The sequence below is a fragment of the Vulpes vulpes genome, chromosome 12 (genome assembly GCF_048418805.1).
Source record: "Vulpes vulpes isolate BD-2025 chromosome 12, VulVul3, whole genome shotgun sequence".
In the NCBI taxonomy this organism is placed as follows: domain Eukaryota; kingdom Metazoa; phylum Chordata; class Mammalia; order Carnivora; family Canidae; genus Vulpes; species Vulpes vulpes.
Window position 1 is genome coordinate 6,790,927 of NC_132791.1, and position 22,647 is coordinate 6,813,573.

Below are 22,647 nucleotides of genomic sequence, written 5' to 3' on the forward strand. Positions count from 1 at the left end.
TCTCTCATGAATAGGTAAGTAAAACCTTAAAAAAAAAAAAAAAAAGGAATGCTGTGGAGGGTATTGCCTCTTCCAGTTGGAAGACAGACACATAAATAAAATCTTTAAAAAAAAAAAAAAGTGGCTCAGTGGTTGAGCATCTGCCTTTAGCTCAGGGCGTGATCCCGGAGTCCCCGGATCGGGTCCCATGTTGGGCTCCCTGCATGGAGCCTACTTCTCTGTCTGCCTGTGTCTCTGCCTCTCTCTCTCAATGTCTATGATAAATAAATAAATCTTTAAAAAAAAAAAAAAGAAGAAGAAGACAGACCCAATGGCCAGTCCTAACATTCTGCGAATTTCCTCTTACCACCCCTACGCCTGTTCCCACAGGCACCCAACTTTGGGAAACTCCCCAAGTCTTCACTGAAGGCAGTTCTGCTGGAAGATCAGCACCACAGCAGGGCCCTAGGAGGTGCAAGACAAATGTTGGCTAGCATCCCATTCATTCATGCATTCATTCACTCATGCATTCATTCATTCATTCATTCGACATTCCACAAGCCCTTACTCTACACCAAACCCTGTGCCCTAGGAATACAGAAATGGGTCGACTCGAGTCTGGAAGCATTGCACCTGCCGCTGCTGTTAGTTCCTGCAACTGTCTTCCCTCTGCACCTCACGAAGGATACTGAGGGGTCTTTGCTGCGGTGCTGGGCTGTGAGGTCTCGGTGCAAGAGAGAATGAAAGGCAGAGGATGGGGGGGACCTGCAGAAGGGCCCACGGGAGGCACCGCGGGCGGAACCACAGGAGGCTCTGCAGAAATACACCCCCACCCCCTGCGCCAATCTTATTTATTTATTTATTTATTTATTATTTATTTATTTATTTATTTTCAATCCTTATTTAAAAGATGACGATTCAGGGACGCCCGGGTGACCCAGCGGTTAAGCGCCCGCCTTCAGCCCAGGGCGTGACCCTGGGGACCCGGGATCGAGTCCCACGTCGGGCTCCCTGCATGGAGCCTGCTTCTCCCTCTGCTTCTCTCTCTCCCTGTGTCTCTCTTGAATAAATAAATAAAATCTTTAAACAGTAAATAAATGAGGATTCTTCATTCCTCGGCGACGGTTCCGGTGGCGCGCTCCTTGGGCACAGCCGACCCCCGGCCTGGAGCCTCAGCGGCCGGCGAGCGGAACTGCGGTTCCGGGGAGAGCGAGCGCCCGGAGGCGTTTCGCGGGGACCCCCGCCCTAGCGACGCGCGCCGCGTTGCTAGGGGCGGAGACGCGGGAGGCTGTGCCGCGTGGTGGCGGCGGACGCCCCGCACTCCGCGCCCCCCGGGCCTCAGCTCCCGGCCCCGCCAGCCCGCCGGTGGGTATGGAGCGCGAGGAGGGCGGCGGGGAGGGGCGGGGGGAGCCCTCGCGCCCCGCAGGCTGCAGCCGCCCGCCTGCTGAAAGCGGGGAGCTCGAGGGCCGGCCCTGGGCTGGGAGGTGCCGCAGCGCCCCCCGCATCTTGGGGGATGAACCACGCAGCCCACCCTCCCCATAAGCTTTGACAGTCCGCGTGGGTAGACCTGAGAGACTGGAAGGGAACACTGGACACAGGTTGTCCCCTAAACTTGGGGCAACCTTGGTGGAAATTCTGGCCTAATGCTGGCTCCCTGTGAGACTCCGGGCCTCAGTTTCCCCCTCTGTACCACGAGGGTGTCGAATCAGGCCATCTTCCCGAATCAGGCCATCTTCCCGTGGTTCCACGGCGGCGGCTTTGTTTGTATTTGTTTAGGGTTTGATGCCCTGTGCGCGCCCCCCTAAGGAGATCTGGTGAGAGGGAGGGAGATGGGACATCAGCATTTACCTGAGCAGTGGCCCAGGAGTCAGGGAAGTCAGGTCAGGTACCCTGGCTCTGCCTCTGCCTCGTGTGCCTCTTGCCTCGTGTGCCTCGTGTGCCTCTGCCTGTGCCTCTTGCCTTTAGCAAGTCCCCACCCTCTGCTGAGTCCCACTTTCTCCGTGGAAATGACAATTGGGTATTTGCTGCAGTGTAACGAGGAATACTGCACTGGAGACTTAAAAGAGAATTCTCTGCCTTAGGTTTAGAGTGACCTCTTGGTATCTTAAGGTCCGCAGAAAGCAAATTGAGGCAGAAATGGGTCCTGGGATTCAGATTTAAGCCTGGTTTCATCTGGAACCAACAAGGATGTCCAGAGCCGTAACTGCGTGTATGGCTTTTCCTAGTCCTCTCCAGCCTTTCCTGAACCTGAAATTTGGGACAGAGCCCCGGGAACTGTTCCCTGAATGATTTGTTGTTGGGCAATTTTGAAGGACCCTTATGTGGTTGGATCCTTAAAAAGCTTCTTGCAGGGCGCCTGGCTGGCTCAGTCAGCAGAGCGTGTGACTTCTAAGCTCAGGGTAGCTTGAGTTCAAGCTGGCCGTTGGGCATGCAGCCTACATTATTTTTTTAAATTTTTATTTGTTAAAGATTTATTTATTTGAGAGAAAGAGAGTGTGAGCGAAGAGGGTGGGGAAGCAAAGGAGAGAGACAAGCTGACCCCACGCAGAGCCCTATCACAGGGGCTGGATTTGGGCCTGATCTCAGGACTCTGAGATCATGATCTTAGCCAAAACCAGAAGTCAGACACTGAACTGACTAAGCCACCCAGGCGCCCTGGAGCCGACTTTAAAAAAAAAAAAAAAGGCTGCTTGCCAAACGACTCTTCACCTTAGTATGCCATTCATTCATTCATTCATTCATTCATTCATTCCACAGATATTTGCCTTGCATCCATTCTCCCAGGCCGTGCTTGAAGCTCAGATACAAAAATGAGCACGATGCTTTCCCTCTTCTCAAATGTATTGGATGTTCACAGTATAAACAGTGGAAGATAACTGAATAGTGTTTTTGCTTCTTTGATTAGTCTACTCATAATAAATCACAACTACAGGGACATTATTGAAGTATGTTCAATAATGAGCAGAGTATACTCTGCTGTTGAGATTTTAAATTGCCTTGGTATATAATACAAAACTTAAAGAATTCTTAGCCTTAGTGTGATCAATGGCCAAGAGACATAACTGGCTTAGGTTTAATATCCTTCAGACTCATATACCCATTTATATATATTCTCTGTGTATATTTGTTACATATGTTTAATATGTGTGTATTAACAGTAGCGTTAATGGTGTCAGTTGGCAGAAATTGCTCCTTCCAGTTGCTGTTCTTGTTAATCTAGCCATCATGCCAGTAGCCAGGTTCAAGGGGGGGCTTTCTATGCACTAGCTTTTATAGAGATGCAGTGTAATGTGCTGACCCAGCACAAGAGCTCTGGAGTCAGACTGCCTGCATTCAGGTTTCAGCTCTGCCACTTATTTGCAACTTGTCTGTAAAGTTGGGCAGGTTGTCTAACATCTCTGCACCTCACTTTTCTCATCTTCAAAATGAAGATAGTAACAGCATCTAGCTCAGAGGCTTGTGGAATACATCAGAAGAGTTAAAGAATATAAAGCATTTAAAATAGTCCTTGGCACATCATAGTGCTGTCTTTAATCTTTTTGTTTGTTTTACAATTTAATTAATTAATTAATTTGAGAGAGAGATCATGGGGTGGGGGGGAAGGGTAGCAGGAACAGCAGACTCCCTTTTTAGCAGAGAGCCAGACGTGGGGTTCAATCCCAGGACCCCAGGATCATGACCGGAGCTGAAGGCAGACGCTTAACTGACTGAACCACCCAGGCGCCTACCATCTTTGATCTTTACAGAAACCCAGTGAAGATATTCCATCTTACATATAGGAAACAGATTCCAAGAGGCTCAGCAGTTTGCCCAAGACCGCAGGGAACTGTAAATCAGATCTGAGTCTGTCCAATTCCCGTGCTGATGCCCTGAATCAAATGTTATCTCGGACTCTTCTGTGTTGCTCTGCATTTTTAGAATAAGCTACACTGTTAATTGGTAGGGCTTCTTTATTCGAGTTCTTAAAATAGAGCTGTTCAAATGCAATAAAACCCCACGTCAAGAGAGCTATCTAGTTAGAGTTTTGAGCAGATAGTGTTCCTGCCCTGATTCTTTAGATCTTTAGATAAAGGGTTTATATTGTGATGATTTTGAAAAGCTCTTCCATCTCAAATTCTATGATTCATGCTTACTAAAGTGTTATTTTAAACAGGAGAAACTGCCTTTCTCACGGCGACAGTGGCAGTCAGCTCTGGAAATTTTTGAACAGAAGTACTATAAGAAAAATAAGTGTTTAATGATGTACTTAAATATTTAAATATCTCCTTCTTTGGGGGTGCCTGGCTGGCTCAGTCAGTAGAGCATAAGACTCTTGACCTCAGGGTTGTAAATTCAAGCCCCACGTTGGGTGTAGAGTTTACTTAAATAAATGCAAATTAAAAATAGTTGTATAGGGATGCCTGAGTGGCTCAGAGGTTGAGCGTCTGCCTTTTGCTCAGGGCATGATCCTGGGATCCAGGATCGAATCTCACATCGGGCTCCCTGCATGGAGCCTGCTTCTCCCTCTGCCTATGTCTCTTCCTCTCTCTCTGTGTCTCTTGCGAATAAATAAATAAAATCTTAAAAAAAATTATAAAAAAAATAGTTGTATAATTAACATTATGGTACACTTCCCTAATTGTTGGAAATGTGCCAGTTATAAGATATTGGAATTTTGGAACGTATCTCTTTGTGAGGCAAAGCTATACTCAACAATCTCTTTAATTAAACAAAGTCTTCATTTACCTTGTGAATCTCCTTTCAGTGCAAACATATGCTTAGAGAGAGATTAATTTAAGCATCTTTTCAGTAATTACAGAGATTAGGAAGTGGCTGCCTGAACTGTTTTCCAAAGGATAAACATTACAAAGCACTGAACACGGCAGCTCACCAAGAAAATCTTATTGGTTTGGGGGTAAGTAATTCTAAAAGTTATCTTTTGCTTAGAATGTCCTGTGAGTGCTCTTCAGATGGGAAATACGCCTCCCTGCAGTAGCAGCTAAGAGTCCCATCAGTTTGAAGCAAAGCCAATCCGTTTATAGCACCTGCTCTGTTTGGTGACCTAGATCTGTGGACAGCCTCTGTCCTTAAATTGATGATAATGTTGAAATGGGCTATGCTGGCAGATGGGAAGCCCCGCACCCTCTCCCTGTCTACAAGCGATACCATCGCAAGATTTTTAAAAATTATCCTGGCGTATTTTCTGTCAGCATAGTGTGTGCTTAGTATAGAGAATCCTAGACTGTCTGAACAGGAAGGGACCTTCGGTTCCCACTTCTTAGCAAGAAATGATGTTGCCAGAGTGTGTGAGCCACTTGAGGAACAGCGATGAACATGACCAGGTCCTTCCTCTCGTGGAGCACAGTCTACTAAAAATGATCTAATGTGCTGTCCTCGTTTACAGATGGGGCAGCTGAGGTGCAGAGCAGGGGATGGAGGAGCCCAAGGACACACAGTGGGATGAGGCAGCCTTGGGCTGGTGCCCAGGGCTCCTGGTGCCACACACGGTGTTCTTGCCACCGCACTGTGCTTCCTTGCAGTCACCTATCTTGTCCGGAGGTCAACTCTGGCAGCTTCTCAAAGTGTAGGCTGCAGTTCTGGAACACGGTTTTTTAATGGTTACGATTGAGATACTTGGTGAATTTTAGCTTGCTGTTCTTCCTGTAGACCATTCTTCCGAGAGCTGGGCTGGTCATGCCTGTAAGAAACTCTCATCTCTTAAAAAACAAACAAACAAACAAACAAACAAAAACTCATCTCTTAGGGGCACCTGGGTGGCTCAGTCGGTTGAGCATCAGACTCTTGATTTGGGCTCAGGTCACAATGGCAGCATCTGGCCCCATGCTGGGTGTGGAGCCTACTTAAGGGTCTCTCTCTCCTCTCCCTCTGCATGTCCCCCCACCCACATAATAATTTAGAAACTCATCTCCTAGACTTTAAGCAGAGTCTCCAAAAGATGGGAACTCGGTACTCCCACCCTCCCTTTACTTTTCTCTACTCTCTGGCCTCTTAGAATAGCTAGTTGCAGAGGACATGCATGACCCAGAGTAGCTGAGATTAGCCCCTACCTTGTCAGGTACGTTCAGTCCCAGCAGATATCCTCCTGGCCATGTCTTCCTGTCACTTTCTTCGTATTTCACCAGCCACCAGAATAGGAGCTGCACAAATCAGGTGCTTAGGAGGCGTTTTCTGAATGAACATATGGATTAGCATCTTTGAATGTCTAATTCATTCTCTCTTAGTTCTTGCTTTGCCAGTTGTTGAGGACAATGCAAGTACATCTAAAAAACACTTAGTAATTCTGTTTATTGTAATATGTCATCCATTGTTGGCATTATTTAAGTTCTAGGCCAGTGGTTCATAAACTTTTTGGCCTCAAGACTTCCTTTTACTGGGGAAGGGGTGCCTGGGTGGCTCAGTGAGTCAAGCCTCTGACTCTTGGTTTCAGCTCAGGTCATGATCTCATGAGCTATGGGATCCAGCACCACTGTGTCAGGCTCCATGCTCAGTGGGGAGTTTGCTTGAAAGATCTTCTCCCTCTGCCCCTCCCCTGCTCATTCTCTCTCTCTCTGTTTCTCTCTAAAAATAAATAAATCTTTTGAGAAAAATTATTGGGGATCTTAAAGAGCTTTTGTTTATGTAAGTCATAGATTGGGTTCTACTCTGCCACCTATTGACATTAACACAGATTTTTATGGGAGCAGCCTGGGTGGCTCAGCAGTTTGGCGCCGCCTTGGCCTGGGGCCTGATCCTGGAGAGCCAGGATCTAGTCCCACGAGTCCCACGTCTGGCTCCCTGCATGGAGCCTGCTTCTCACTCTGCCTGTGTCTCTGCCTCTCTCTCTCTGTCTCTCGTGAATAAATAAATAAAATCTTAAAAAAAAACCCACAGATATTTAAAAAATATTTACTTATTCATGTTAATAATAATAGACTTATTATATAGGTTAGCACAAAATAATGTTATGAAAAATGTGTTTTCCAAAATGCACAAAAAATTTGGTTGGAAAGACTGGTATTGTTTTACATTTTTGCAGTTCTTGTCCATATTTGGTTTCAACATAAGGCAGTTGGATTCTCTCTTTTTAAAGATTTTATTTATTTATTCATGAAAGACAGAGAGAGAAAGGCAGAGACACAGGCAGAGGGAGAAGCAGGCTCCACGCAGGGAGCCTGATGTGGGACTCGATCCTGGGACTCCAGGATCACGCCCTGGGCCTAAGGCAGGTGCTAAACCACTGAGCCACCCAGGGATTCCAGGCAGTTGGATTCTCATGTCAGCTTCTGCATTCAGCCTATTGGCAATATGTGGTTGGGGTTGTAGTATAAGAAGAAAATCAGACCTCACACAGAGATGTAGTTGGAGGAAGGAGGACCATACGCACTCCTTGAAAGGGCCTCAGGAATCCCCACCGGCCCTCAGACCAGTCTAGGTCATTACCTGTGTTGTCTCATGTAGTGTCATCAGCTCTCACATCTCATTCTTTTTTTTTTTTTTTTTTAAGTAGGCTCCATGCCCAACATGGGGCTTGAACTCATGACCCTGAGATCAAGAGTTGCATACTCTCCCGACTGAGCCAGCCAGGTGCTCCTCATATCTCATTCTTACTACAGAATAACCTGGCACACTGGTTTAGAGAAGTGTCACATGAAATCATTTAAAAACAAACCAGCAAGCCTTTTAGACCTTTTAGAATAACTTAGGTTCTTTTCAAGAAGCGTCACTGGTGAAAAATATCTTTTATTTTCAAATACACATTCATAGTATTTATTGTGGCACAATTACGTATAGTATAAAATGTATTCTTATTTAGTACAGGGACAGTGTTACGCAACCATCACCACTGTCTAGTTCCAGAACATTTACATGATCCAGGGGGATCCCTGGGTGTCTCAATGGTTTAGCACCTGCCTTCAGCCTGGGGTGTGATCCCGGGGTCCTGGGATTGAGTCCTGCATCGGGCTCCCCGCAGGAAGCCTGCTTCTCCCTCTGCCTGTGTCTCCGCCTCTCTCTGTGTCTCTCATGAATACATAAATAAAATCTTTAAAAAAAAAAAACCAACAAAACATTTTCATGATCCAAAAAGGAAACTCTGTTCCCTCATCACCCCAGCCCTTGGCAAGCACTAATCTGCTCTCTGTCCATATAGATTCTGACTGGGGGTATTTCATACCAATGGTCTCATAGAATACGTGGCGTTTTGTGTCTAGCTTCTTTTGCTTAGTTTGATGTTTTCGGGGTTCATCCATCTTATAGTATGCTTCATTATGTTATTTATTTTTATGGCTAATATTCATTGTATGGACATACCACATTTTGTTTTTCCACTCATCCACTGATGGCCATTTAGGGTGTTTCCCCTTCTTGGCAATTGTGAACAGTGCAGCCACGAACATTCATGTATAATTTTTTTGTGCAAACACCTGCTTTCAGTTCTTCTGGGTGTCTTCTCAGGAGTGGAATTCTTGAACATATGGTAATTCTACATTTAACTTGTTGAGAAACGTCTTTGTATTTTTAAAATTTGTTTTGTCTTTGTTTTTTCTGATCTGATTATGCTTTATGGGTGGAGGGGGGTTGTGCATTCCCAGGGCATAAGAGGAGGCAGGGGAAAGAGGAAAAGCAAACAAGTACAATAAATTAGTCTTTTAAAAAATAAGGCTTTATTTTACATCACCACACTAACAAAATGAACAGTATGAAAAAAAAATTTAAAAAAAAATGAACAGTATGTATTCTTTTTACTAAGCAGGGAACACAGCTTCCAGTAGCTACAAGGGATGCTGCTGCTCGGGTGCCATCTGAAACGAGCTCCTCACAAGGTTTTGTGTAGCTTCTGTGCAGGGATGGGGAAACTGCAAAGCAAACTCAAACACAGCACTTATAAATACAGGTATGGCAATCCTGCATTGGGATCCCAAATTTTGTCATGTTGCATTAAAATTCTCCACTAAAGAAAGAGAAGGCCCAGAGCGATTATTGATGACCTTCCCCGAACAGGCAGTTTTCTGAAAACAGGTCTGTTTTCTTTTGGATGAGAAACAGCTAATGTCTGCAGCCACACGGAGAGGGGCCCTGCATCTTTGGGAATGAGCTCTAGGGTGAGCAAAGACTCCGGGCCTCTTGGCTTCAAGTTTCCCCTTTATTGGATTCCAATCCTTCAGGCATTCCGAGCAGACTCAGCATTAATAATCCCATTTCTGGCAATGGCCATGGGTCTCCCTTCTGCACTTCTTTTCCAGATTTCTCCTCAGCCTGGCCTCTCCTGTGGGCCATCTCATCTTCCCCTTGCCCCTCCGCACTCTGTACCAGTGGGCCTCTCATTTGCCATCTTCTCTTTAGCAGGCCCGACGAAATTATAGAAGAGAGAACTCAAACTAAAGCTTGTCTGGAGTATAGCCCAGCCCACGTGGATACGGTCTCGGTCGTTGCTGCCCTGAACTCAGACCTGTGTGTCTCTGGAGGAAGAGATAAGGTGGGGTTTGTGGTGCTTCCCAGGGAACCAGCTTACTGTGGCCAAGGGAAGGTATTTGAGAAGGAAGCGTTGATTCTCTGGTTCCAGCAGCAGCATCGAGTAGTGTGAAACCATAGGCTCTGTCGGTTGAGCGTCCGACTCTTGATTTTGGCTCAGGTCGTGAACTCAGGGTGATAAGACCGAGCCCTGCATCAGTGGGGACTTGGAGCCTGCTTGAGATTCTTTCCCCCTCCCCTGCTGCCCTCCCCCCTGCTTGTGTGCTCTCTCTCTCTCTCAAATAAATATTAAATTAAAAAAAAAAAAAAAAGTCCAGTCTATTTTATCCTGCTCTTTTGCCCAAATCTCTAACTGGCATGCATCATAATTCTGTCCTTCTGTGTTCCTGTCTTTCCTCCCACTGACACTGAATCTGATTGCTTCTCCCCGTCACGTTTGCTTCCATCACAGGACTCACAGCTAGGATGGTGATAGCAAAAATGTTGATTCTTTTAATACCTCTCATTTTCATATTTCATGGATTTTTAAAAATTTATACATTTATTTTACTTATTTGAGAGAGAGAGAGAGCGCAGGGGGAGGGGCAGAGGGAGAGAATCTTCAAGCAGACTCCCTGCTAAGCATGGTGCTCAATCCCACAAGCTATGAGATCATGACCTGAGCAGAAACCAAGAGTCAGAAAAGTTCAACCAGCTGAGCCATCCAGACACCCCTGTATTTCCCAGATTCAAAGAGGTTCATGTTTTGATACTTGAGCACCTCCGAAGTCAGTATGCATCTAAAAATTGATGATAGGGGCACCTGGCTGGCTCAGTCAGTAGAATGTATGACTCCATCTCAGGGTTGTGAGTTCAAGCCCCACATTTGGTGTGGAGCCTACTTAAAATAAATTTTAAAATAAATGAAAATAAAAACTGTTGATAAAGCATGGATATAATTTAATTGGCAGCAGTTTGTCTTAAAGTTGATATCATCTTAGATGTATGAATTTTATTTATATGATCTTCACCTGTGAGGGGTAGGTAGGGAAGGATTATCCTCTCTGTTTTACAGATTAAGAAACTGGCATTTAACCAGGTCAAGTGCTAACATGCTCCTTTCTCTCTAGCAACGAATTACAGAGACTGGGCCAGAGGATGCTAAACAGGGAGTCTCCTGTTCAGGAGATTTATGACAAAATGTTAAAGTATAGGGCCACCCAGGTGGCTCAGAGGTTTAGCACCGCCTTCAACCCAGGGTCTGATCCTGGGGACCGGGTTTTGAGTCCCACGTCAGGCTCCTTGCATGGAACCTGCTTCTCCCTCTGCCTGTGTCTCTGCCTCTCTCTGTGTCTCTCATGAATAAATAAATAAAATCTTAAAAAAATATATTAAAGTATATACCTAGAAAAAGGACAGAAAGAAAGTTTTAATGATGATTCTCTCTGGCAGATGGGATTATGGTTTTTGTTTTTTTTTTAATTAGAAAAAAAGTGTGATGTGTTTTACAATCATGTGAGTATACATAACACTACTGAACTGTACACCTTAAAATGATTAAGATGGTAAATTTTCTTTTTAAAGACTCATTTATTTATTAAAGAGAAAGTGCAGGGGGGGAAACTTATCCCACGTAGAATTCTAATTCAGCATTTATGACCAGAATCTCAGGCTGTCAGTTCCCTTTGGGGAGTGTCCTCGCGAACCCATCAGCAAGGCTCAGAGCAGTGGCCCATTGCCTTGCAGAGAGAGCACCAGTCATGAGGAAAGAAAAGAAAGTCCACGTAGGGGGACAAGACTAGTGAATACAACAATAAAGCCTTAACGCTTGACAGAGAGGGAGAAATTAGGTAGAGAATGAAGTAAAGGCTTGTTTCAATTAAATAAAATATTTACTTAAAATATTCAGAGATTCACTTCCCTGAAAATATTACAGAGATGCTAATGACTCTAATGACTCTCCGCAGACAGTTGTGGCCTATAACTGGAAGACTGGAAATGTGGTGAAAAGGTTCAAAGGACATGAGCGAGAAATCACTAAGGTAATTATCAAATGATCATTATCAGGGAGGGAACTTGGAACTGAATAAAGGAGTATTAATGGCTCTAGATGTAGGAGTGATTGGATATTCAGTCTTAAAAATAACGCAAGGGCCTCATTTGATGCCATGAGGCCCTATTCGAGGAAAAGCAGAGCAAACCATTCCCTTAGCTATTGTTACAGGCATATTAGACATGATTTTTATTTGGTCACTAAGCCCTTAATAGTTCAGGTGGTAAATAGAGAACAACTCTCCCTGCTTATCCTAATTCAACAGGGACATGTTTGGAGGCTGCCTGTGTGTTTACTGTAGGTAGAAAAATAATACATGATACAATTTCTTTATATTTTAAATATATTATAAATAAATTATAAGTAAATAAATGATAAAATCTCTATACTCAGGAACCCCTCTTGGGGAAATTTTTAAAAAGCCAACAACAGCTAAATAAAAATTAATTTATTAAAAAAGCATTGCAGGGTAGACTGAGCTCCTAGCAAAAAGGATAGAGAATGCCAGTCTCTACAACTCCCCTCCCTGAAATCACCCTAAATGAACTGAAAAGCAGAATTGAGTTGCAGACTCTGTCATAGTGAAACCAGGCGACAGCCACAACTCATGGTGCAAAGTGTGGTAGCGACACACCAGATGTAGTGCATTCCCACGGCGACGTAGAGAGAGCCTCAGGCTCTGACACCTGCAGCCCCAGGTCTGTTGCCCATTTTAAAGTCCAATCAAACAAGCACACCGGAACTTTTTTTTTCTCTTGAGCAGATAGCCTGTATTCACAAATCCAGCCAGTTCTTCAGCGCCTCTCGTGACAGGATGGTCATGATGTGGGACTTGCATGACCCCTCACAACCAAGGCAGCAGTTCTCTGGCCACGCCATGGTGGTCACTGGATTGGCTGTGAGTCCAGGTAAAGTCAAACAGATCTCTTCCTAATGCTGTCGTACTTTTTTTTTTTTTAAGACCTATTTATTTATTTTGAGAGAGAGAAACTGAGTGGGTGTAAGCAGGGGGAAGAGCAGAGGCAGAGAGAGAAGCAGGCTCCCACTGAGCATGGAGCCTGACATAAGGGCTCAATCTCACGACCCTCAGATCGTGACCTGAGTGGAAACCAAGGGTCGGACACGCAACTAACTGACTGAGCCACCCTGGTGTCCCCTGTTATACTTTCTGAAAAGCTCTGTGCCAGGCCCGTCTCATGGACCATGTTTCCCTTGTTTCCCCAGACTCATCACAGCTGTGCACTGGCTCTCGGGACAATACTCTGCTTCTGTGGGACGTTGGGACCGGACAGTGTGCGGAGAGAGCTTCTGTCTCCAGGAACCTGGTTAGTAACTCACACGCAGTAGAGAGTGGGACAGCAGGAGGGAGCAGGGGGCGAGGCACGCAGCCTGGGGGAGAGATGAGGAGACCTTCTGGGCAGGAGAGGCTGGGGGCCTCGCCACTGCTCACCCTGAGCTCTCTGTCAGACCCTGGCGTTTCAGGGTTTCCACATTGGATGATGTTTTGAGGTCTTCTGCTCCAGAGAACACCTCCACTAGTTCACATTGGAATTTTAAGTGGTGTCCTCATTTGTTCCCTCAAAATGCAGCTATTCTATATCTGCTGTGCCAGGAGCAGGGTTAGTGGCCCAGGACACAGTCCACCAGAGCTCACAGCTTCTGGGCAAAGAAACAAGCATGACCTTTTTGCTCTAAGTATAATTTGCTTTATGAAGACCAGTGTTTTCTGGTAGCAGGCTGGTATATAGCCTCACAGCCTTTGAGGTCAGTCATACCTGGGTTCAAACTATGGATCCATCGCTTTTAAGTAATCTCTACCCTACTGTGGGGCTTGATCTCACAACCCTGAGATCAAGAGTTACATGCTGTACTGACTGAGCCAGCCAGGCACCCCAAGGTCTGTCACTTTTTAGCTGTGTTACTCCAAGAAAGGCACTTAGACTGTCAGTGTCTTCATTTATAAAGTGGGGGAATCCTATGACCTGACATTGGTAGATGTTCCTTTAGTGGTCATTAAATATCACGCATGGTTATCTTCTCCAGTTTTTTTTTTAATTTTTATTTATTTTTTAAAGATTTTATTTATTTATTCATGAGAGACACAGAGAGGCAGAGACACGGGCAGAGGGAGAAGCAGGCTCCATGCAGGGAGCCCGATGTGGGACTCGATCCCGGGTCTCCAGGATCACGCCCTGGGCCAAAGGCAGGTGCTAAACCGCTGAGCCACCCAGGGACCCCTCTTCTCCAGTTTTGAAGACAACCCTCCATGGCAAGGTGCGCTTGCTCTGTGCCCCCCGTATTTGTGGAGGTTGCTGGAAGAAAATCCTGTCATGTCGGGTTGTTTTGAAAACTGTTTCATGCCTGTCCAGCAGGGGGCTACAGGGATGGGGAGAAAGAACACTTCTGAACGCTGTGAGGCCTTAGAGCAGGGTTTCAGTGGTCCCACCACAGAACAGGGGGCTGCTGCCCTTAGCTGCTACTCGCCAGCAGCTCTCCAGCACACGTATGGGCGCCTGCTACCATTGCTGCTGCCGATCCAGAGGATGCCAGTAGAGCACGACTGCTGGGTATCTACAAAACACCGAATCCCTCCAAGTCAAATGTGCTAGTCAGCATCCTTGGGAAGTGGTGGAGAGATGCTATTTAGCACAGTCTACAGGAATTACAGCGGAAGAATGACTTGGTGTGGAGAAGTTTTGAAAATTTTGCTCTTTCCAGGTCACTCACCTGTGCTGGGTCCCTCAAGAACCGTATATACTACAGACTTCTGAAGATAAAACCATCAGGTGGGCTTACTGAGCAGCAGTCAAGGTGTTTCTGGTGAAGGTTTGTGGTTCCCGTGCTTACATGACTCCCTTCCCTCCTCTGCTTCTCCTCCCTGCTGTGCCTTCCCAGGGCCTTTTGCCCCTCACTGAGACTGGGGTCTCTCTGACCTGGCCGGGTAGAAGTCGAATGCCAGGAAAAAGCCCTTGTCCTGAATGGTTTTGAAGCAGCTGATGTCTGACCCCCATACTCACCCCCTGTGTGAATATGTTCAGATTAACCTCAGGACCTGTCACTGGCTTGTCCCACCCTTCGGGCTGCCTGGCTCCACTTACTGCCCCTGCTCAGCTCCAGGTGTTCTCAATGACCCAGCCCTCAGATGAAGCCTTATCTGGGGAAATGGGGTTGGAATCCCCGTTAGGAGAGTCAAATGAAGTAAATCGTTCTCGAGTAGAAAGCACAATGAGAAACTCTGGATCTCAGAAGACATTCATTCTACTTAGGAAATAGTGGGAATGAGGTAAAGAGATGAAAATGAGACAAGAGGCTGAACAGAACATTCCCCCATGGACCCCATGGCCCAGGTAGGCCAAGGCCTGCAAGTCTTTTGTATCTGATTCTGGAATGGTGACTTCTCCTCTGGATCATAATAACTGTCTTTTTTTAAAAAAAAATTTAAGTCACAGGCACAGAAATATCCTCTTGTCCATGGAAAGCAGTATCCCAAAGCGCCAAATTAACAAATTAACTTGTACAGTTAGGATGCTTGGTCTAAATTCTTATTAACTGGATCTCAAAATAGAAGGAACTCAGACGTCATTCGGTTGGGTTATTTCCTGGCAGCTTTTGAGTCTCCAAGGTTGATCTGGTTCATACTCCTGTTTTTAGATAAATCATGACATTCTCTCTGACCAGCCGAAGCGACAAAGAGCTGAGGCTTATGTCAGTGGGTATATCGGACACATTTACCACAGACTCATTTCCTACAGTCATGTCTTGCAGATTATGGGACAGCCGGGGGCTGCAGGTAGCTCATGTATTTCCTGCAAAGCAGCATATTCAGACCTATTGTGAGGTCAGTGAGGATGGACACAAGTGTATCTCCTGCAGCAACGGCTTTGGAGGGGAAGGCTGTGAAGCCACGGTAAGAGATTGTGGGTGTCTGGGGGTCTGATTGCTGATGAGCAAATTATTTACTCTGACCTCACCTCCATACTGGGCTACATAGGCAAGCCCTACTAATGGCTCAGGCCTGTTCCAAGTGCATACTGTACGTGATTCTTTGCATTCCAGATGCATCTCTCAAGAAACTTCTATGAGCCTTGGGCTTTCTGAATTGGTAGTGGAAAAGAGGGATGGGATGAGAGTCAAGATAGGAAGGTCCTAAACACAGAACCAGTTTGCTAACATCCCTACTCCCAGCAGAGCTGAGAAAGGGGAGGGACTATTTGAAAAGCCACATTATTTCTTTCTTTTTTTTTTAATTTTTTCTTTTTTTTTTAAGATTTTATTTATCTATTCATGAGAGACACACACGGGGGGGGTGGGGGCAGAGACAGAGGCAGAGGGAGAAGCAGGCTCCACGCAGGAGCCCAATGTGGGACTCGATCCTAGGTCTCCAGGATCACGCCCTGGGCTGAAGGCAGGGGCTAAACCATGGAGCCACCCAGGGATCCCAGAGCCACATTATTTCCATTGTACATGTGGTCGCAGTAAAGGAGGCTCAAGCTCTTCCGGGAAGTTTGAAGTGCCAGTGTTGGCCGATGGCCCACCCCAACCCTTACCCACATACCTTTCCTCACAGTTAATTTTGGATTAGATTGCATTGGCTCCTTCAAAGTACCTTGGATTCCTCATTGTAGAATATAGGTTAAAAGGGGCATCTAGTCCAAATAGAACAATTACGGCTCCCATTGTATCAAACCTTACACACTAGGTGCTGGCCTGAGCACATGACATGGAGTATCTCATTTAATCCTTACAACAGCCTTGTCCGTTAGGTTCTATTATAATTGCCATTTTACAGCTGAGCAAAGAGAGGCATGGCAAGTGAAATCTCTTGCACAAGACCACACCTCTGATCAGTGGTAGGTTGAGGTGTTGAATCCCAGGCTATTGATGTAGCATCTCTTTACCAAGCTAAGCATTTCTAGCTCCTACAACCGACACAGTGTCCCGTGATTTCCTTATTTTCCGGATCGCTCTCCTCTCTGAACATTGTTCTTTTGAATTACATGGTATCCAGGGACTGCATTATTTTTTGGACACAATTCAGTTTGCTCTCCTCCTGGAACATTATCTAGCGGTGGTCTGATCATATCAACAAGAGTGGGATGGGTAGAACTTTCACCTCCTTTGTTGGAGAGTCTCGTCATCATTTACCAAATTTTAGCATGTAGGTAAGAAATTAGAAAGGCTGTGCCTCTGTGTACTTGTGAGAAGGTGTTCCCAACTGTGGGATCTCCAAGGATCCACAGAGGCCAGGAGGCTGAATGTCAGGCAGCTCTTGAGCTGTTGTAGAAAGGCGACCTCGGGACACCTGGGTGGCTCAGTCGGAGGAACATGTGATTCTTTCTCCTTTTTTTTTTTTTTTTTTTAAAGATTTTATTTATTTACTCATGAGAGACACAGAGAGAACGAGAGGCAGAAACAGTGGCAGAGGGAGAAGCAGGCTCCACGCAGGGAGCCTGACGTGGGACTCGATCCCAGGTCTCCAGGATCACACCCTGGGCTGAAGGCAGGTGTTAAACCGCGGAGCCACTCAGGGATCCCCAAGCATGTGATTCTTGGTCTTGGGGTCATGAGTTTGAGCCCCACCTGGGTGTAAAGATTACTTGAATAAAAAACTTAAAAAAAAAAAAAAAGTAGCCAACTTCATACTGTCCCATCATGCTGTAGGACTTGGAGCTTTCATTTCCCTAATCATGACATTAATGAGGGAGGCAGCGACCCGCCCAGCACATCCTTAACCAGGGTTGTTTAAGATAGTCGATGTTTAAAATAATCATCATGGGGGACGGGGTAGTTTGGTGATGGGCATTGAGAGCACATGATGGGAGGAGCACTGGGTGGTACACACAACTGATAAATCATTGAACACTGCATCTGAAACTAAGTGGGTACTTTATGTTGGCTAATTGAATTTAAATTAGAAAAACAGGGACACCTGGGTGGCTCAGCGGTTGAGTGTCTGCCTTTGGCTCAGGGTGTGATCCTAGGGTCGGAATTGAGTCCCACTTTGGGCTCTTTGCTGGGAGCCTACTTCTCCCTCTGTCTGTGTCTCTGCCTCTTTCTCACTCTCTATCAGGAATAAATAAGTAAAATCTTTAAAAACAAATAAATTTAAAAAACAAAAAATAATCATTGGATGGATGATTCAGTATGTGGGTGGATGGATGAAGATGAGGGGTAGCTACATAAGTGGGTAACTAGAGGGAAGAGGTGGCTCCTGAGAAGGCGGGGAGGTGGAAGTCAGTGAGGGTAGCATGTATAAAGCTAGAGAGTAGGTACGTTTGAGCCAGCCTGTGTCCTTACTCTACAGTTGTGGGACCTACGGCAGACGCGGAACAGAATATGTGAATATAAGGGCCATTTCCAGACTGTCGCATCCTGTGTCTTTCTACCAAGAGCACTGGCCTTGATGCCTGTAATTGCTACCTCGTCACATGACTGCAAAGTGAAGATTTGGAACCAAGATACTGGAGGTAAGCAGCCTGCTGGTGGTGCTTCTCAAAGTTACATGGAGTCCTAAAAGCTTCCTTGAAACTCTTTCTTTCCATTGCTCAGCAAGTACAAAGCCACCCATGTCCTGCCACTCTCCAGGCCCGTAGTGGTTAAAAGATGACACTATGATATCGGGATTCTGCTGACCGTCTGGCTATAAGCCATCACTGCAGGAGCCCTGGTGCCATGTTGTTCAGACTGGTTCTGGAGAGCTCAAATACATTGAGCTCTTGGTAGTCTTTCTATCTGAAGTTCTTCCTCAGGTTTAAATGTGTGATGCTCAAAACGTCTGACAGAGTACAAGGATTGCCATTTTCAAATTCATGTTTTAAGGTCTAAAATGAGAGTCTCAAAAAAATAAAATAAATAAAATGAGAGTCTCAGCTCGTGGCGGGGGTGAGGTAGCATAAGGATGGTCTCCGCAAGACTGCCCAGTTTGACGCTGCAGCTAAGGTTTGAGATCACAGTAAGGTCATGACATGTCAAAGCACCAGAGAAAGATGCCTTGGGGAACACAGCTCCACCGAGCCCTCAGTGAAGTGGAATGCCAGAGCCACTCCTACCGGCTGATAGTGAAATATTCAGGAATTTTTTATAAGGTCATAGTGGGAGTATTTACACCACAAAGGGTGCGAGTGCTATGAGTAAAGGTGGTTGTTTTTTTTCTTCCAGAAAGCTGCCTTACCAGCACTCCACTGGCTCCAAGCTATTTTGTCCTGGACCCTGAGTTCTGACAGACACAGGAATAGTGTGAACTTAGAGAATCGCATGACAAATCCCTCCCATGGTTACTTTCCAGAAACTTAGCTCCCAGCAGGGGAGGATAGGGTAGCCCTATCTTTTCTCAGGGAAGAGACGTGAGATCATGTCCAGGGGCACACAAGCCGAACTTCGGTAGGGAGCACAGCCCTGCTGTATCCCACCTCTCCAGCTGCCCGGCACGAGTGGTGGGAGGTGGAGAGCGCCTGTCCCAAGAGTCCACGCTCCTAAACCTGAGACCAGGGACAGCAAGGTCTGAGAGTGCTGCCCGGCCCACCAGGTGTGCACCTGTAGATCATAGAAGAGCAGCTCCCGAGACGGGGGCAGAGGAGACACTGGGTCAGCCGGAGGCCCCCAGACTGCCCTGCAGGTCCCAGTTTCCTCTGTGTTGAAGGGAGCAAGGCCCCAGCAGCTGAAGAACAGCACCCCTGTCTGTTCCTCCGCCCCAGCCCCTGCTCTGTACTCTGGGCGGGCGGTCAGGGAGGGCGACAGGCCAGGCCCCGACTGGGTGTGCCTCTAAGTGATACACACCTTGTTTGGCCCACGTGCCGTTCTCTGGAGTTGAAGCCTTGTGGCTGGCCCATGTTTGCCTTCCCCGCCGGTGCGCAGCCCTCTGCAGCTCGGGTGCTGCTCCTGCCTGGGTTAGAGGCGGAGGGCACGCTTTATTGACACGGTTCCTCACAGAGACCTCGCGCGCCCTAAGCCGCTGGTTCTCTCTTCCTCCCCCAGCCTGCCTGTTCACCCTGTCCCTGGATGGATCAGGACCTCTGACCTCCCTGGCTGTTGGCGACACCGTCTCCTTGCTGTGTGCAAGTTTCAGCAGAGGAATTCACCTGCTCCGAGTGGAGGGGGACCCCGGGCTGCAACTGCGGGAAGTGGCGGCCTTCTGAGGCCCAGAGACACTGGACAATAGCAAACCGTGGCCCGTCCTTCCTCTGTGTGGCTTCGTTTTTCCCCGTGACCTTGCGGGGAGGGCAATGTGGGCCCTGGATTCTCTGCTTAGGTTCACTTGGGAGGTGCATCAGGGCTTGAAGGCCAGGTGCAGTTGAGAAATGTGGGCCAAGCGTAAGGTTCCCCATCTCGGTGCAAACACAAGCAGTTTGCAGGAACCTTTGGGACCGCTCTTTACAAACAAAGTTCATGGCTCCGAACGATGAGCTGTAGGTGTAAGAGTGATAGCCTCTGTCTGTGAGTCCGAACGCAGGGTTCAGTGTACTGGACTGACCTGTTCCAAGCCTCCCCAGAAGACAAAGCCGCAGGCGGAGCGGCGGTGTTCAGGTGGCCTCCTGGTTACCCAGCGGGAAAGGGTAGCGCAGCCCCACAGGGGACATGGCTTGCAGATGTGGGATTCGGCTCCGGCCACTGCTCCTCAGCGAGGTGAAGAAGTCTTGGCTTCTACTCGGAGGAGCAGCCGAGCGCAGGTGGTGCATCCTACACCAGCGCTGAGGAGGCATGAAAATTAGACCCCAGATGGCTTGAAAAGGCCAACGACTGCAGGGCCTTGCCCCGAATCCTAGTTATCAGACCTGTGCTGTGCATAAGAAAATGGAGAGGTTCTAGAGATTAAGGCTAAAAAAAGTGTCATTTGTACATTTTAATATTTTTCTTTCATTTTATATAAACTCTTTTTGGGGGATGGCCATTGTGAGGCAAAGGGGAGTCCACAGCAGCAGAACATAGACAGCGAGTGCCTAGGTGGCTCAGGCAGTTGAGTGTCCAGTTCTTGATTTCAGCTTGATTCATGATCTCGAGGTTGTGGGATTGAGCCTCGCGTCAGGCTGCACGATTAGTGGGGAGTCTGATGAAGATTCTCTCTAAAATAAATAAGTAGGGCAGCCCCGGTGGCTCAGTGGTTTAGTGCCGCCTTCAGCCCGGGGCGTGATCCTGGAGACCTGGGATCGAGTCCTGTGTTGGGCTCCCTGCATGGAGCCTGCTTCTCCCTCTGCTCCTCTCTTTCTCTCTGTGGCTCTCATGAATAAATAAATAAAATTAAGAAAAATGTGTTTTAAAAAAATAAATAAAAATGAAATAAAAAAGTAAAATCTTAAAATAAAAAAAAGAACATAGAACAGAGGGATGGACTCCACCTTCTGCTGCCAGCCACTGAGTCCTCCTTGGTGAGGAGGGACTGGGTGTTCAGGCCGGCCTGTGTGGCCCCCAGGACATCCGTCCCCAGGATGGTGCTCACAAGCCCATTTCCTTCAGGGGAGGTAGAGTCCCTCCTGCCTTCAGGAGAGCCCAAACATAAGGCAGCTGAGGCCTGGACATTAAATTGTGTGTGTGGCTGAAATTATAAGAGGATCTTTGTTTTTACTGAAAGGTTAAAAATGATCTGGAAAAGATACAATTTGGAGTGCTATTCTCCACATATAATCTAGACTGTCTATAATTTAGGTCCCAATATGTATTTAAAATATTGTTTTCTTGGAAATAGCTACCAGCTGGGGCACCTGGCTGGCTCAGTCAAAAGAGCATGTGACTCAGTCTCAGGGTCATGGGTTGGAGTCCCAAATGGTACGGAGATTACGTAAATAAATAAAACTTTAAAAATAGGGCACTCAGACAAAAAAAAAAAAAAAAAGGGCAGCCCCAGTGGCTCAGCAGTTTAGCACTGCCTTCAGCCCAGGGACTGATCCTAGAGACCCAGGATCAAGTCCCTCGTCAGGCTCCCTGCATGGAGCCTGCTTCTCCCTCTGCCTGTGTCTCTGCCTCTCTCTCTCTGTGTCTCTTGTGAATAAATAAATTAAATCTTTAAAAAATAAATAAATAAAAATAGAGCACTCAGTTAAGCGACTGCCTTCAGCTCAGGTCATGATCCCGGGGTTCTGGGATCCAGTCACCATTGGGCGCCCTGCTCAGTGGGGAGTCTGCTTCCCCCTCTCCCTCTACCCCTCCCCACTCAGGTGTGCTTTCTCTCTGGCTCTCAAATAAATCAATAAAATCTTTTTTAAAAAGTTAAAATAGCTACCAGCGACTAAAGTACCGTGATACAGAGAATATCACTGATATCACAAAAGTATCAGACAAGTTCCCTTTTTTTTTTTAAGATTTTATTTATTTATTCATGAGAGACACAGAGAGAGAGGCAGAGACACAGGCAGAGGGAGAAGCAGGCTCCATGCAGGGAGCCCGATGCGGGACTCAATCCCGGGACTCCACATGCCCTGGGCTGAAGGCAGGTGCTAAACCGCTGAGCCATCCAGGGGTCCCAGACAAGTTCCCATTATCACTATCTTCCTGAACAGATCTAAAAAAAAAAATTTTTTTTTAAATTTAAATTCTAGTTAACATACAATGCAATATTGGTTTCAGGAATAGAATTCAGGGCAACCCTGGGTGGCTCAGCGGTTTAGCGCCGCCTTCAGCCCAGGGTGTGATCCTGGAGACCCGGGATCGAGTCCCACATCGGGCTCCCTGCATGGAGCCTGCTTCTCCCTCTGCCTGTGTCTCTGCCTCTCTTTCTCTCTCTCTCTGTGTCTCTCATTAATAAATAAATAAAAATCTTAAAAAAAAAAAAGGAATAGAATTCAGTGATTCCGGGAGCCTGCTTCTCCCTCTCTGTGTGTGCACACGCACTTGCTCTCTCCCTCTCCATTCTCTCTCAATCATGAATAAGTAAAATCTTAAAAAAAAAATAGCGATTCATCACTTACATCTGAACAATGATTATTAAATCAACTTCCCCAGGAGTTTTGAGTACACAGTCACTGAAAAAATACCCCCTGAACTTTCCGTTGGCAGCAACAGGAACGTAATGTTTTCAACACTGGTATCGAGAGGCACGTTTCCAGTCTATAACAGCCTTGACTTTGACACAGGCATTACAAGTATAGAACTCAGGTCAGTTGGTGTTTTTTTAATCTTTTAACACTGTGAAAAAGGAAGTTAGCTATTTCTGGGTAGCCTTTCGAGCACATAATGAGTGAAGAAAAGCTTCATCG

At 46.5% G+C, this 22,647-nt stretch overlaps 1 protein-coding gene across 10 annotated transcripts; it reads left to right on the top strand.

Annotated features, from left to right (window-relative positions):
• The first annotated feature begins 1,221 nt into the window (after positions 1–1,221).
• Positions 1,222–20,765, top strand: WDR31 (WD repeat domain 31). 10 transcript variants are annotated; one of them, XM_072727634.1, is made up of 12 exons: positions 1,250–1,344; positions 4,769–4,877; positions 7,466–7,542; positions 8,708–8,851; positions 9,301–9,433; positions 11,376–11,450; positions 12,225–12,369; positions 12,686–12,786; positions 14,180–14,247; positions 15,227–15,368; positions 17,766–17,928; positions 19,436–20,765. In XM_072727634.1, the coding sequence occupies exons 4-12, from the start codon at positions 8,739–8,741 to the stop codon at positions 19,594–19,596; spliced, it is 1,101 nt and encodes a 366-aa protein (XP_072583735.1). In that variant the 5' UTR covers positions 1,250–1,344; positions 4,769–4,877; positions 7,466–7,542; positions 8,708–8,738; the 3' UTR covers positions 19,597–20,765. The 10 variants fall into 10 exon arrangements, with proteins under 10 accessions (XP_072583734.1, XP_072583736.1, XP_072583735.1 ...); XM_072727637.1 differs by having other exon boundaries at positions 8,711–8,851; positions 9,304–9,433; XM_072727633.1 differs by lacking the exon at positions 7,466–7,542 and having other exon boundaries at positions 1,222–1,344; positions 4,769–4,873.
• The last annotated feature ends 1,882 nt before the right edge of the window (positions 20,766–22,647 follow it).

Coding starts and splice junctions, on each gene's coding strand:
- WDR31 (XM_072727633.1), top strand. CDS start 8,739: ATGCTGCTGCTCGGGTGCCATCTGAAACGAGCTCCTCACAAGGTTTTG. Junction 12,787..14,179: donor CTTCTGTCTCCAGGAACCTG/GTTAGTAACTCA, acceptor TGCTCTTTCCAG/GTCACTCACCTGTGCTGGGT. Junction 14,248..15,226: donor TCTGAAGATAAAACCATCAG/GTGGGCTTACTG, acceptor CATGTCTTGCAG/ATTATGGGACAGCCGGGGGC.